The 16,339-nt window shown below is 36.3% G+C and overlaps 1 protein-coding gene across 1 annotated transcript; it reads right to left on the reverse strand.

Annotated features, from left to right (window-relative positions):
* Positions 1 to 8,437: 8,437 nt before the first annotated feature.
* Positions 8,438 to 15,686, reverse strand: MRPS30 (mitochondrial ribosomal protein S30). Its single transcript, XM_053590999.1, has 5 exons — positions 15,089 to 15,686; positions 13,397 to 13,542; positions 12,534 to 12,639; positions 10,943 to 11,119; positions 8,438 to 8,826 (listed from the first exon to the last, which is right to left on the reverse strand). Exons 1-5 carry the CDS (start codon positions 15,672 to 15,674, stop codon positions 8,537 to 8,539), a joined length of 1,305 nt encoding a protein of 434 aa, XP_053446974.1. The 5' UTR covers positions 15,675 to 15,686; the 3' UTR covers positions 8,438 to 8,536.
* Positions 15,687 to 16,339: the final 653 nt, after the last annotated feature.

Here is a 16,339-nt window from a genome sequence, read left to right on the forward strand (position 1 = left end):
CTTTTCAAATACACAGATCCTTTATTTTTCCAATTATGAATCACACCCAGGTGGTAAGATATGGAAATCACACAAATGTATTGAAAGTCAGGATTTAATCATCTGTGTACTTGTGAACTATTCCTTTACGCCCACACTAAATAGTCTTATGTAATTATCATGCTTGGGTTTTTTACAATTGAAAAAAATAATTCTTTCTCCCCATGTAGTATTACAAATTCAATTTTAGTATTTAATGCTGTAATGGTTTTATTATTCATTTACCTGCAAAATAACCTCCAAAAGACTAGTTATAGAATACAGAAGTTTATGGTAATTGGGGAAAGTGATTATGAAATACAAATGTGAGAACCTACATTTACAGTATTACCTCAAAAACATAAAATATCAACAAAATTCACAGATAAAAGATAGGTCAAAATATTAACAGTATGAGATTATCTTCCCTACTCATCATCTGCTTTTCAAATTTTCTGTAATGACAATCTATTTCATGGCAACAATAAAAGTCTTATATTCTAGAAATTAAAAGGAAAGTAAAAAAGCCAAATATGAATATCAAATTTTCTAAACTAAATCGTTCATTCTTTACTTTATGTGGATAAAAATTCATCAGGATGTAAGATATTTGATATATACGAATAAATTCATAGTTTGTTGACTGCTTCAACAGTGTTATTGTAAATAAGTATGTATATGCCCTTTGGGGCAGTCCCTGATGAGTAACTGAAAGTTCTCATCCTCATCTAGTTCTAAGTGCATAGGAATACGGAATGTTGGCTGCTTTAATGTTAATGTAATACCTGGCATTGAGAAATTTATTCACCATATGCTTTCTTTTTTCCCTCCCAGCTTCCTAGGCATCTATTTGAATGATAAAGAAAGTTTCTGGATTTTATTCAGCATGAATTCATCTGGAGATCACTTTCAAACTAATATGCAACTGATACGACCATCAGATTTACAAGAATTTCTTAAAAAGGAGGAACTTTATATGACGACTTGGTTTATAGAGGATTTTGCTTATCAAAGGATACAGGTAGTCTGGTTTTTCAAATTGCTATTTCTGTCTAATTTTGCCAGCTGAAATTGGTCTTTCAGGTATAATGGTTTGTTCTAAAGAAGTCCTCTCATCTTAAAGAGATTTTTCTCCCTTATTAAACTGAACAAAGACCTGTGAGATAAACTAAAACTGGCTCTTGACCTGCAGTTGTCATGTGGTTTTCATGGATATTTAAAATATTTATTTTCTGAAATATCCGTTTCTTCCATCTGACCAAATCATGACTGCAGTCAAACCCAGAGGCAGTCAGAATGACAGCGGACTGACTCAAACCAGCCCAACATGGGACCAGTTGGGTTTCCAAAGAAAGAAGCACCAAACACCAGGTGATCCATCCAAAGCATTTACCAGGGGCACTTACACAGTGTCCCAGCAGTCTTTGCCACAAACAGCAAGAAGAGAGATGTTCTAACCTAGGAAAATCCACATGGATGGGGTCTGGTATGGAGTTTACATGGGGGTTTAATGAATTTGTATTTGTTCTTTACAATTTGGATTCAGTCAAAAGACCACACTTTAGGATTGAGAAGACCACATGTGGCCTTAAGGCTGCAGCGCTGGTCAGCTTCCAGTTTCAAATAATTTATTCCACAATTTTTAAAAGCAAAAAATTAGACTGTGCATTGCAATCTAATTCCACAAAAATGAGCATGACAACAAATGGAAACAGCAGAAAAGACATTAATATAGAAATGGATAAATTATAGCTTATCATTCTATAAATCATAATGCACAGTATAAGAACGATGAAGACCTTTACATACTAATAGATAAATAATCAAAGCACATATTGTTTAAAAATAATGAAAGATTTGTGTATGTGTGTGTATGCCTGTGTGTTTTGTGATAACTCATATTCAAAAATAAATCACACAAACAAAACCCACACACACACAAAAAATTGAAGTTTTTGTTTTCTTTTTATAAGTTAACTCACATCTTATTAGCCAGCCTCTTTTTAAACCTTCATTTGGGCACTTCTCTAGTCTAACAGGGGTTCAGCCTTGTGCAAGTACCCTAACCTTTCTTTCCCAAGCCTGATTTCTATAAAAATGAACAAAATTTCTCCCAACCTTAGCGTAAGTAAACTGCCCAAATAAAACAAATCAGGATTTACTTTTTCATTCCTTTAGGAGAGAAGGAAGGAAACAGAAGTCTGTGTGTTTTAACAGATAACTGTTTATATCATTTTCCAACCCCCAAATCAGGGGTTTTGTTTATCTAAAATGAACTTGAATTCCTCTGAATTTATGATGGCTGTAACACCTCGCTACAAAACTGATTTGTAGACCCTAAAAAATAATCACACAGGTTGAGATTTGACACCAATATTGCAAATACTTAACAGCAATGTGGGTCTCAGTCTCAGGAACATTAGTGAGATAGGCCCAGGGATGCTGGCCAGGTAAACAGGAAGAAGGAGCGCTGGGATCTGTGAGAATCTGGAGCGTAGGCCTCACTTACAGGGACCCAGAGCAGGTACTCCTAGCTCTCGTCTACTGCTGATACGTAAGCATGTAAACCTACAGTTGTCCTATCTTCCAGTTTTCCAAGAGAATCCGGCATTCTTGATGTTTTATAACTTCCCTCCATTTTAAATACTGGCAATTAATAGCAAACAACACTGCACAGGGTAACAATGAACGGCATAAACAAAGCTCCATTACCTCTGACACCCACTCCCTCCAGCCTTAAATCCTGCCCACCTTCTTACCCAGTACCATTCAAAATGATTATGAGGGAAAACTTCTCAGAAGTCTCCACAAGATCCTAATGATGTGCTTGTAAGATAAATATCGTTATTTTTCAAATAAAAGTCAAGTTTTACATGGACTGAATACCCAAAGAAATACATTACAAGTGGCTAAACCTCATGCAAGCTTTTACTTTCCTAAGGTGAAGGCCGCTTTTAATAATACAAACCTACAATTAAAATGGTAATTAAAAGTATAACTGGTTCATATATAAAGCTTCTTGACTGCTGGGAGGTGCATAGTGCTGCATATATTATATGGTATAAGGTCCTAGCAAAAAAAAAAAAAGATTTTCATTTATACATACAAATGCACATACATTATACTTAAAGGATGCTAAATGTGTGAATTTTTGTGTGTTTGCATTAAAGTACTAATATAATCACTTAACGTTATCCATCCATTGGAAAATGATGGTTAGTTGCTTTCTTTTGTCTTTAGTTTTTCTAAACTGGCTGATGTACGAATTCAGCTTTTGATTATTAAGTTGACATGTCACCAAAGATTGTAATAAAACTTCATTTTGTCCAAAAATAAAAAAAGGTTAAAAAGTAAATGAGATCCCACTTGTATTTATTAACTTGCATTTTCTTCTATTTGGTTCATTTCTAGAGAATATTACCTGTATTTCAAATCCAATGGCAGTTCCATTCTATATTTATCAAAATAAATCATCTGCTAACTGTAACTCACTTTAAAAAATGCAAAAAGCCAAAACACCCACACATGAAAGGCATTTTTGAGTGTCAAACACTACTTACAAAAATTGTACAGAATGAAATATAGAATTCTGCAGGATGACAAAGAACACAAAAGGCAGTCAAAATCTGAGGGAGAATTTGGTATTTTTCAGAGGCAAAGAACAAAGAGAAGTGAGATTGAGAAATAGAGACTAATTTGAAAAATAATAGTTTACAGAAAGATTTAAAATAGGCTGGGGACTGACCGCCTGGGAGAGAACTTCTGGGAAGATGAGAAGTATGGGAGCACGCGCACAGAGGGAGAGCAGCCAGACAGGTCACTCCTGGCAACAGAAAGGAAAACCGAGCGCAGGGGCCTGGAGATGGTCAGTGCGAACTTCTTTTTCTCAGTGAAACAAGAAACAAGTTTATTAGCTGCAAATGAGGATGGGGAGAGGGTGTTCAGTTCAGAGGAAGAAAGAAGTTCAAACCGTTGGCTAGGAAAGTGAGGGATAATGAATGGACTGGGGAGATGTGACAGGTGCTGATGGACCACTTGAGACTGTGGTCATAAATCGATAGTGAGACTAGGCAGAAGGCTTGAACGTTTTCCCTAGTGAAGTTGAGCTACAAGAGTTGTAACCAGAGAGTAAGAAGGAAGCTGGAGTCAACCAGGGTTGGGTTCTTGCTAGGCAAGTACCTCAAAGAGGGAGATGGGCAAAGGATTCAAGAATAAATATAGGCGAGAGAGTGATTGTAAGGATGAACTGTGAAACTTAAGCTGAGTAAGGAGGGAAGGAAGGGCATGAGGGCGTGTTAGGAACAGTAAAAGAGGAGTTGGACTTGTAAATTGTTTGTCTCAGCAAGGCTAAAGAATTACTGGTTTTGGCTAGCAGAGAGAGAGAGTGCGCTAGAAAGATAGGTATAGTGAGGGATTGAGGAGTGAGCTGCTGAACTTTGGGATTATAGTGGGAGGAATTGGCGAAGACAAGGTCTAGATGCTTGTTATGGGCTGAATCATATCCCCTCCCAAATTTATTCGTTGAAGCCCCAACTCTTATAACCTCAAATATGAATGCATTTGGAGATAGGACCTTTAAGTAGGTGATAAAGTTTAAACAATCTGGTAGGGTGGGTCCTGATCCAATAATATTGGAGTTCATATAAAAGTGAAAATTTAGACACACAGAGTGATACCAGGGACGTGGTGCCAAGGAAAAAGACCGTTGGAGCTCAGTGAAACAGTGGGCATCTGCAAGCCAAACAGAGAGGCCCTGCGAGAAACCAACCAGATCTGCCAACAACTTGATCTTGGACTTCAGGCCTCCAGAACTGTGAGAAAATAAATGTCTGTTGCTTAAGTTAAAAAAAAAAAAAAAAAAAAAAAAAAGAGTAGCCTTCAAGTTCCATGGTCATATAAGCTGTATTTAAGGGAGAAACAAGCTCATTTTGAAAAGCAACTGCTGCTGAATTTTGACATATCATGTACATATTATTCACCAAGATAAAACTGTGTCTACACATTTTAAATATTATATATAAATTCGTACTCACTGTGCAATTTTATTCTTCCTTGATTTTTATCTTTTGCTTTCGTTTTACAAAATCACCTTACCAAACTTTGGACGACCAACTTTGGACAACAAAGAAGGCCTTTCAAGTTAAGAAATTTAACCTGTTCAAATACTGGCCAATAACAATGTTGTAAACCTTTTTAGGTCCGTTTATACTATTCCCAGTATTTGCTGTAGCAATTTTTCCATTTATATTCCTTGTGCCTTGTTTTGTTCCTTACTTTCTCCTGCCTCTATCTAAATCTATAATTTTATCAATTTTTCTAGTACTAAATGGGTTATTTTAAAAATTATCATATTTATGTAAATTGACCTTACCTTTTATATTTAAGCATTATGCAGCACAGAATTTAATGTAAAATGCAATAGGTATAAAAATATACCTTTCTAAGTATCTTAGAACATTTGGACTGGAATGATAATTTCCATAAATGAAGTCACTTATAAACAGAAATTCTCAGTTCTAGAAGCTTGGAAGTTCAAGATCAAGGTGCCAGCAGATTCCGTGTCTGGTGAGGGTTTGTACTCTGGTACACAGAGGGTACCTTCTTAGTGTGCTCTAATATGGGGAAAGTGGTGAATAAGCTCCCTTGGGTCTATTTTATTGTAAGACTGCTGATTCCATTCATATAGGCAGAGCTTCTCCCTCCAAATTACCTTCCAAAAGCCACCATGTTCTGAGAGACCCCACTTCCTAACACCATAGCATTGGGAGTTAGGATTTCAACATACAAATTTCGGGGGAACACAAACACTCAGACTAGGGTACTCAAATATCTCATGAAAAAAAATTTAAGGCCTTCATGTCTAGTATCTCAAGTTTTTAGTTTCTAGGACCAACAATTTACAGTAAGTTTAAAAAAAAATTAGGTAAAACTTATGTGATTTTTCTTGACTAATACATATAATCAAGAATGACTTTTCAAATACAATTTTAGAATTAAATGCTTAGGATGAAGTGGAATTTGACATAAGTTGATGTTTCCATATAAGAATCCATTTGAAAATGGAGAAGCATGAATCCTATGTACTCAATCTTGATATGAGGACAATTAATGACAATTAAGTTTATGGGGGGGGAAGCAGAAAGAGGGATGGAGGGAGGAGGGTGGGGCCTTAGTGTGTGTCACACTTTATGGGGGCAAGACATGATTGCAAGAGGGACTTTACCTAACAATTGCAATCAGTGTAACTGGCTTATTGTACCCTCAATGAATCCCCAACAATAAAAAAAAATAAAAATAAAAATAAAAATAAAAAAAAGAATCCATTTGAAAAAGAGAACTAGTTTCTTAAAATAATTTTTTTCCTGATTGTGGAAATAATAGGTATTTTTTATGAAACTTGGAAAATTAGAAAATTTAGGAGGAAAACTTGCCCATAATCTTAACGACTCAGATGTGCTCTGTTTTTGCTTACAGATCAAATATTAAACATAAAATGTGCTTATAAATATATTTGACTCCATGGAATTAGAAATTGAATAAAGTCATCTTGGGAGTATTTGGACTAAAAAAAAAACAGCATAGAAGCCTAGAATAGAACCTGGAGCAATATTTGAAGGCTAAAAAAGAATAGAAAAGGAAAACACCAAAGAATGGTGAACGAGATAGAAGCAAAACTAAGAGTATGTTTCATTGGTTCCATTCAAGGCAATAAGACACTAGTTCAAGAATTAAGCAGGATGAACTCTGCAAAACGTGTCACATCATAGTCAGTGAAAACCGCCCAATGAATTTTGCTAAAAATAAGTTATCAGTTATCTAAGTTGATAAGCAGTTTCAGAGGACTCCAAATAGGACTGTACATCACATACAAGGTCAGAAGATTTCAGTTCATGAATTTGCCATTGTGGGATTACATTGGTAATACTGTGCAAACAACTCGGTAAGGTTTCAGAATCTTGGCATATTAGTGTCTCTCGCTTGTGTTCCTATTGATGTGTAGCTGTGTCTTGCTGAGTAGCGTTCATCACTGTTGTAGCATAACTTTGCGTATTGCCACAATTTTGGAGCTTGAATTAGAGCAGTGAACTAATGTTCATAAATTTCTTGTTAAATATGGCAAGAGTGTAAGTGAAATCAGGAACGTGTTAGTTCAAGTTTATGGGGATAAGGTCGTGTAGGAAATTGCTAGTGGATTAAACGTTTTTCTGAGGAGAAACCATAGCTGAAAAAGAGAGGTCAGGGCTGCCAGTAATGAGAACTGATGAAAATACTGCAAAAATTTGTCAAATTATGCGTCTAAATCGTCAGCGGTGAGAAAGACAGCAGATCAAGTAAATACTGAAAAACAGGAAAATCTTAACTGAAAACGTCAGCCCAGGACTCATGCTCCTGCATCAGGACGATACTCCAGCTCACAGGGTACTGGGAGGAAGTTTTTAGCCAGTAAACAAATAGCTGAATTGGAACACCATCCCTACTAACCTGGTCTGGCCCCCAATGCATTTTTCTTTACCCAAAGATAAAGAAAATACATAGCAGTCAATATCAACTATATATAGCTATTCCTAGAAACTATAAAAAAAGGATGTAATTGGAATGAAAAAAAAATCCCTCAAATTCTACAAAAATGAAAGCATTAATAGGAAACATGCGGAGATCTATCTACATAAAGAAAACACTAAACTTTGTTGAGAAATAAAAGCTAAAAGATATAAATAAATAAGATGTATCATATCTCAAACTAGAAAGACTATCTTAAATTAAATACATTAATTCATATCCATTCTATATTTGTTAAGAGTTCCAACCTCTATGATTCTAGGCACTTGGAATGGATCCTAGGCACAAGCAAAGAATATAAATGTCAGAGGCAGCAGTAACACTTGATTTCAACAGGAAAATCAGTTTCACCTTTAAACAAGCTGGATGTCGACTAATATAAAACTCTCATTAAAGGATTCTATTAATACTAGTCTACTTTTCTTTTAAACCTATGGTTTTCAACCTGTGAGTCGAGACCCCACAGGAACTGTATTAAAGGGTGCGGCATTAGGCAAGTTGAGAACCACCGTTTTAATCCAAGATTGAGAATTTTATCAAACACCATTTTTTTTCTTTTTTTGAACTAATATTCTCTATGAGAATTATTTCCTAACATTAATTCATTACTGAATTAATTCTATTCCCCTGGAGAGAGCTCTTTTAATTACTGTTGAATTTACTATTTTAGCATTTTATTTGGGATTTCTGCGTTTACATTAAAATGTGCATTTAACAGTTCAATAGCTCAATTAGTCTTATCACTTAGCCACATACAGACAAAATGAGTTTTAAAACAATAAATATATCTCAAGTTAAATTTTTCAGTGAGGACAAATGTGAGCAAGATGGGAAGAGTAATCACACACCAACGTATCTATCTCAAAAATCAATGCATTTAATATTTGACAATTACATATCTCATTATTTCTTCAATAAAATTTAAATATTCCCAAAGTTGTGAATCACATGTCTTGTCTTAGTTTTCCAACAGCTGTGATTGGTCTTCTTTTGGTCTATTCAGTAGAAATTGAACTATCTGAACTAGAATATCATCATTAAAACCTTTTACATTGTTATCTTCAATTGTTTCAAAGAGAGGCTTACTTTGTGTCCCCCAACATATATTTTTGCGAAGGTTATTTTGATCAGCTTGTGTAGTCAGTCCCAAAGTATTTAACTGGTAGCAGAAAAAGGAAAAGTATTTTCCATCAGTAATCACTCCCTGGGAGACAAAAGGTCGAGTAACATCTGCTTCGCTCCAGAATCCTGTAGGAAGAGAGTTATACAGAAATTGACATGCAGAATATATTTTTCCAAAACTAAACAAACAAAACACCCCGATCAGGGGTGTCCAAGCTGAGGCCTGTGGGCCACATACAGATTATTTGAGCCCTGTTTTCCCTGTCTCTGGTGTCAAATATAAAGAAAATTATGCACAGATCTTTTATTTTTCCTTATTAGCTTTCATTAGTGTTCATGTAATTAATGTGTGGCTCAAGACAAACTCTTCTTCCAATGTGCAGCAGAGAGAAAAAAAAAAAAAATTGACACCCTGAGTATGTTCCTACCAAATTCTAAATTTCAAAGTTTCCTTATCTTCCTCATATTCCATTTCCACATTAAGAATTCTTTCCTCCCCTCTAGTATCCCTAAGCTCATGACTCACTTTCAACAGCTTTCAACTTGAACTTACTTTATCTAAGAGCAGTAAGCTCTATGCAAATCCCTGCTACATCTGGTATTAACCACATCATTATTCAATGACTTCAAATATGTTCAAATTTTCCCCATAACAGCACCATCTACCACTCATTAACCATCTGGACATCTGCTTCTCCAGATCCAAAGGGGGAAGAAAAAAAAAAAATACTCTCAGTTAAAAACTTTCTAAGGATTTTAACAATGTCCTTACATAAATTCAGCATCCTCCTATATAATTTCAAAACTGGTTTTATGAGTTGCCATCATTTTGCATTGCATGTCACATATCATAAGGTTCCAGGACACCTTAGTACTTTAATCAAATTTTCTGGTTGTTTTTTATTTTCAAGCTGACTAACTTTTATACTTTTAAACCCACTGTCAACACCCAGCAGTACCTTTATTTTTCCACGTTTTTATTCTTCCTTAATGAATAATATTGCCAAACATGGAAGAAGTTCTATTATAAAAAGTACTTTATTTTCTAGGAATAAACAGTATAATTTAAATATCTTCAAGAAAGTCACCTCGCACTTTTTCTGATTCTGTCTACTGTTCTCATTCTTTCCACTCATTTCTATTATAGAAATGTAAGTCAAATTATAAGGTTAAAATACATAGATAAGGTAAACATAAAGTTCATGTGCAATCTAAAATGGTTTAACATAGTAAATGTACAATTTAATATAGTAAACTGTATATAGGTGTAAATAAAGGAAAAAGGTATCCCTGTTAATAACTATGTATGCCTTAATATTGCTCACAGACGTTTACATATGATTATCTAGTTCATACAACATTACTTTGGGCTTTGGAATAAAATCCAAACACCTCACCATGGGCTTTAATAAAAAGTTTTCTTTATCAATCTCCATTATGTCCCCCCTCCCTTTCTTCCTTAGCCTTCATGCCATTCCTTAAAACACTTCAAGCTTGTTTTAACCTCAGAAACTTTGTCATTCCTTTTGCCTGGAAGTGTCTTACCCTAGATTTGCGCATACATAGGCTGCTCTCTCTGTTCAGGTCTCAGGCCAAATGTTATTTTTTAGAGATCTCGTCTGAATTACTTTATTTAAATGGATTCCTCCTCCCTATACATCATTTATGCCTGTCTCCCATAAAAAAATCCTACCTCTTAGTCTAGTATTTACTCTTTCATTATAATGTAAGTTCCAGGAGAGTAGGATCTGCTTCATTTAACACTTCATCTCTAACATTTTAAGTACCCAGTGTATAAAAGCATTCACTATCTACTAAATGAACAATCTCCTAATCCAAATCCTGGATATGTCCTATAAAGAAATTATACAGGACAGCCATGACTTAATCTAAATATGTGATCCATAAAATCACTTTCTTCCTACTGTCATAAAGCTGTTACTGCCTACAACAAAGGATTGACTTGATTACAGAGTTTTTGAAATACTTCTAAAAAAATCAGAAAAAGACACATTCACAGGAAGTGGACAGAGTAAAAGATCAAATGTAACTTGCAAATTTCAATTCTAGAACATTTTCTTTAATTATAGATTTTAAAACAACCATATTTTATACCAATGCAAAAGTTTCCAAAATGTTAAGATTCAATCTACATATTAATCTAAATAAAACAATTTACAAAATTAAATTCTTGAAATGTTATAGATAGCTTCAAAAAGCAAAGCCATAAAATTCGTTTTACCTTGATACATAGCCTGTGCTCCAGTCCAAGCAAAAAGACTTGCAATAGCATTAGCTCTAAAAACAACTTCTACCTGATCAGCACGGTTTCCTTTCAAAAGCCTTTCCCTTTTTAAAAAGTCAGGTAACAGATGAAACTGGGTGTGACCATAACAGCATGGATCTGCTGTTTTGGAGCCTGAAGAGCAAAACAAAACACTTCAGATAAAATGCACATCAAGAGTACCTGAAGCACCTGTCTTAGTGTTCATTTCAAACCCATCTTTCTCTCCATAAGTCATGCGCTCAGTACTCAAAATACATAATTAGGAATATTTACTTATTTTACTGATTATAATAAAGTTAAATTTTGTATGAAAGTACAATTTCACCACCTAATAGCCTTCATAAAACCCACCATGATGATAAAGAATAAATCTAAAGAATATTTTAAAAGTTTTATAAAATCGTCTACTTAAATTGTTTCAAATCCTGGGCAGCGCTTGTAGCTCAATGGAGTAAGGTGCCAACCCCACATGCCAGAGGTGGTGGGTTAAAACCCAGCCCCGGCCAAAATAACTTCCAAAAAAAAAAAAGAAAATTTTTTTTTCAAATCCCTTGCTCATCATTGGGAACTTTGTTAGGTTCCTTATCATATTCAAAGAATACAAAAGATTTTAAAAACTTCATTTATTGGGCGGCGCCTGTGGCTAAGTCGGTAAGGCGCCGGCCCCATATACCGAGGGTGGCGGGTTCAAACCCAGCCCCAGCCAAACTGCAACCAAAAAATAGCCGGGAGTTGTGGCGGGCACCTGTAGTCCCAGCTACTTGGGAGGCTGAGGCAAGAGAATCGCTTAAGCCCAGGAGTTGGAGTTTGCTGTGAGCTGTGTGAGGCCACGGCACTCTACCGAGGGCCATAAAGTGAGACTCTGTCTCTACAAAAAAAATAAAAATAAAAAAAAAAAAACTTCATTTATTTAATATAATGATTATATATTTCATTCCTAATCTTTTAAAAAAATGTTTTCAGTATTTCCGGAAATGCTGACATTCTTGAATTTAGCAGTAAAATCTTTTCAACGAACAAAAAGTTCCCCACAGGTCACTGTATAAGACCTTAGTGACTAAAAAGGGGCTGATATAAGAGGTCTAGAGGACTAATATAAAACCTTCTTTAAATCTTGAAGCTGGTCAGCAATTAATAAAGAAAGCTAAAACCGGAAAATAATAAGCTACATGAGGTCAGACATTGGGTCTTGTTAATTTGTGAATTTCCGATGGTTATTACCATATGTGACGCTAACAAACTTTTTATTGATACTTGTTTTTTCCTACACTTTTTGACTTCTGAAAAAACACAAACTACTTTTTTTATATAATAAATTGACAAAGCTTAACATTGTAACTGTTCTTTAAATGTAAATACTACTATTTCAATATAAGTAAAATTTCAAATGGTAAACTGGAAGAATACTTTCTAATTTTCATACATGTTCCAATAATTTGAGATTATAAATTATATTACGTGTGGAGTATCTGAAACTTAGTGCTCCAAATTTGCATAGGACACTCTGACCCTATTTATGGTACGATACGTCAAAAGAGAAACTTACCAATAAATATGCTGTTTTCATATTGCCGTTTAAATAACGGAAGTGTGTCTGGTTTACATTTCATAACAGGGATTTCTATGGGAACAGAATAATCCAATGGCACAAACTTAAAGAAAAAGAAAAGACATGCTAAATACGCAGAGACATTAGTGTTTTACTCACACTCTTATTATATTTAAAAATCTTAATGAGGTGTTTTCATACAAAATGATTTAATAATACTAACATCTAATGATGGGCCAAATCCAGCCATGCACCCGTTTTTACACATAGGGTTTTACTGAAAACAGAATATACACATTCATTTATATATCATGTATGGTATGACTGCTTTTAACACTAGAAGAGCAGAACTGAATAGTTGCAATGAAAACCTATAGCCCACACAGCCTAAAACATTAACTTTTTTCAGACCTTTACAGAAAAAGCATGGCAATGCCTGACACGGAGGCAAGAAACAATACTGAAAATACTTGCTTTTCTTCAAAAGAGCTACAAATATGCAAAATGACCCAGCTCATAACTACAAAAATTTCTTGACTTATGACTAGCTAGTGTAGTCTACTCTAAATTATAATAAACTAGTGTGTCAGCATTTTTAATTAAAAGAAAGAAAAGATCTGTCGGGCCCTACAAAATAATAGTTTAACTTGTTACTCTTTAAATAATTCTTTGATCTTTGTGGAATACACCATAAGCAGATTAAATAACTAGACATGATTTTCAGATGAGATGTCTGCCAAGGAACCTTAAAAGGCAGGAGACCCACTCAAAACATTTTATCCTAGTAAATCTACTACCTAATTTTCCTATGACATTTCCTACATAAAATGTCAATAGTTACATATGCAATAAATCCTTACCTCTGGCAGTTGCTTGGATATTCGAATCTGGTTGTGTGGTTTATCATTTATTTGGTATCGCAAAGCATCCACTTGACCTTTTCTGTGACCACGAGGAATAATTTCTTCACCCCGCAACCAATAAAAGTTAACTGGGCGTTTATAATCTATCGAAAGATATCAAAATGTGCTCATCTGGTCATCTGGATACATTTTGTTATGGTTAGAACACTAGTTAGAACACTAGAGAATACTAACTTAGCAACAGTAACTTAAGAATGATTGTAGCTAATTTAAAAATATATAAAAAATTATTCTAAGATACCCTGGGTTATAACTCAAATAGAATTCTGCTATCATTACAATGAACACTGTAACCAAAGAGGTTCCTCAATTAAAGTAATAAAAACAACACTAACAAGGATACCACTCACAAGAAATAAAAATAGTTAAACAAGAGTAAGAGCTGTTTTATCAACTACCAATTCAACCTTCGCAATAATACTAAAAGAGAAATAAAAGGAACCTGGGTCTTGATAAAGCAATGTCTGCTAAGCCACCACTGAGTAAAGTCCCTGATGCTCCCTCAAGACCACACTCCCAATTGTGATGGATGTGTTACTTAGTTCAATGTAAGCAATTCACATTGTATATCGAAGCAATACCCTGAACACCATAAATGCATCAATGTACAAAGTTATGATTTAATAAAAAACAATTTAAAAAAAGACCACACTCCCTTTTCAAATGAAGATGGGCATTAACAAGGCTCACCTCTAGTCATAATAACATTAATTCAATAAATTCTAAGTTGTTAACTGGGTGGTAGATAAAAATGAACATGTCAGAAAACACTGATTTTTAAAGTTGTCTGTATGTGATTATTTTCCTTGTCTGTACTGTATGGTTAAACAGAAGATGCTGATTGTTTACTGGGAACTCAGAACTGCTGGGTTTTAAACTTGACCACCACCACCACCCCCCATCTACTAGCGATAGGGCCTTAGACTACATTTAACGTCTCCGTGCTTCAGCTTTTTTTTTTTTCCTTCACTTACAAAGCAATGCTCCCTACTGTAAATGGTTATTGTGAGATTAACTGGCAGATAAAAATTTAGACGAGAGAGGGCAGCACCTATGGCTCAAAGGAGTAGGGCGGCAGCCCCATATGCCGGAGATGACGGGTTCAAATCCAACCCCGCCCCCGCCCCCCCAAAATTTGGACGAGAGCCTGACAATAATATGAATAAATGATAGGCATTTTAGTTAACATGTAATTTGATCTTCACAATTCTATAACGAAGATCTATTACTGTAATTCTCATCTTGAAAAGGTGAAAAATTAAGCTAAAAGATACTAATTTACATACAGTCACACAGCTTTTAGATGGGAGAGCCACTAGAAAACTCGGGTCTGTCCTACCAAGTGCCCTTTCTCTTAACTACCACCGCTCTCCCATTTGGCTGCACAAGCACAAAGTCGAGTCAAGGATTGTAATCCCGGAAGATCGAGCCACCAGTCTAGACTCGAACAGCTAATAAAAAGGTGGCAACGCGGTCAGGAGAATCCAGTCTCCAGATTCCCAATGCAGTGACTGCTAACAACGAAGGGATTAGAAAAAAAATGGATGAAGGAGAAAGAAATAGTGAGAAAATCTGTGACAGAACGATCCAGTACAATCCCCGTGTCCCCCATAAGAGGCCCAAGCTCACCAAGGGCGGCGGTGGCTAGAGCCGGATTGCACGGGCTGAGCAAGTCCAGGAGGGTTGCCACCAGCTGGTCTAGAAAGGGCGAAAGGATAGTTTCACGCTTCTGGTGGCTGAACACGCGCTGCTTGCGCCGCAGATAGAAGTGCTCCTGTAGCAGGCAGTCACAGGCGGCTGCACGCAGCGCCGGAAGGTCCAGCTCCGGCACCGGCTCCGGCTCCGCGGGCGGCGGCGGCGGAAGACCGGACACGAACACGGTCTTGGTGAAGCCCTGGTACCAGCGGTCGGCGTTCAGGGAGAAGGTCTGCGGGTGAACCACGTACTTAATGAACTGCTTCTTGGTGAGGATTCGCATCTTCTCATCCGCCGACTTTGCCGCGTGCACAATAGCCTGCCAGCGCCGTATCCGCTGTAGCCGTGCAGCCTTGCTGTTGGCTCTCAGGGAGGCCACAATAGGCGGGTACTTCGCGACTGGGGTAGCGGCGACATCTAGGCCGGTCGTTTCTGGAACCGTGGATGCGGCCACAGCCGCAGTGTGTAAGGAAAACCCAGGAGAACGGAGAACAAATCGTGAGCACCTGGCCGTCGCCATTTTCGCCTTCTGTTCCGGGGCCAGAGGTCAACTTCAACGATTGTCCCAGAGCTTTGCTGTAGAGACCAATCAGAAAGCGGAATCTGAGCCAGCCTTAGGGAGGCCGATTCTCATTGGGTATAGGATACGTCGCGTCATTTATTTCTTAACCAATCAGCTTGCTTTTCCAATCGCGGTTGGGAGTATTTGTAGACAAAAGGAAGAATGTGTGTGCTAGAGGGTTTTCCGCTAGTCCTCCTGGGGGAACATGATGCCCCCTAGGTTGCTTTTTATAACCAGGCAACCTTCTTGCCAGCAACCATTAAGGAACATTCTGCACGGAAACTGTAAGCCCTTAGTTAAAATTTTCTTAAATTATCAAATTTTAATGGATAGACTAATCCTACAGGATAAACAGTAAGACTGCTTCTGGTTTCATTTGTGTATTCCACACCACTGCTTTTTGTTTTAGTTCTAGCCATTGAGTATGAATGTCTTACCACAACAAATAAGTAAGCAAGGAGATGGTTATGTTAATCAGTTCGACATACAAGTCCACATTGTATGTCAAATCCTCACATTGTACCTCATAAATGCATTAATGTGCACAGTTATGATTTAATAAAGAATTAAAAAAATAAAATGCAATCCTAGCAAGTTTTTCAATGTAAATGATTATTTTAAAA

Source organism: Nycticebus coucang, chromosome 1 (assembly GCF_027406575.1).
Source record: "Nycticebus coucang isolate mNycCou1 chromosome 1, mNycCou1.pri, whole genome shotgun sequence".
NCBI lineage: Eukaryota > Metazoa > Chordata > Mammalia > Primates > Lorisidae > Nycticebus > Nycticebus coucang.

Coding starts and splice junctions, on each gene's coding strand:
- MRPS30 (XM_053590999.1), bottom strand. CDS start 15,674: ATGGCGACGGCCAGGTGCTCACGATTTGTTCTCCGTTCTCCTGGGTTT. Junction 13,543..15,088: donor TCTAGCCACCGCCGCCCTTG/GTGAGCTTGGGC, acceptor ATCTTTCGATAG/ATTATAAACGCCCAGTTAAC. Junction 12,640..13,396: donor TATCCAAGCAACTGCCAGAG/GTAAGGATTTAT, acceptor TTTTTCTTTAAG/TTTGTGCCATTGGATTATTC.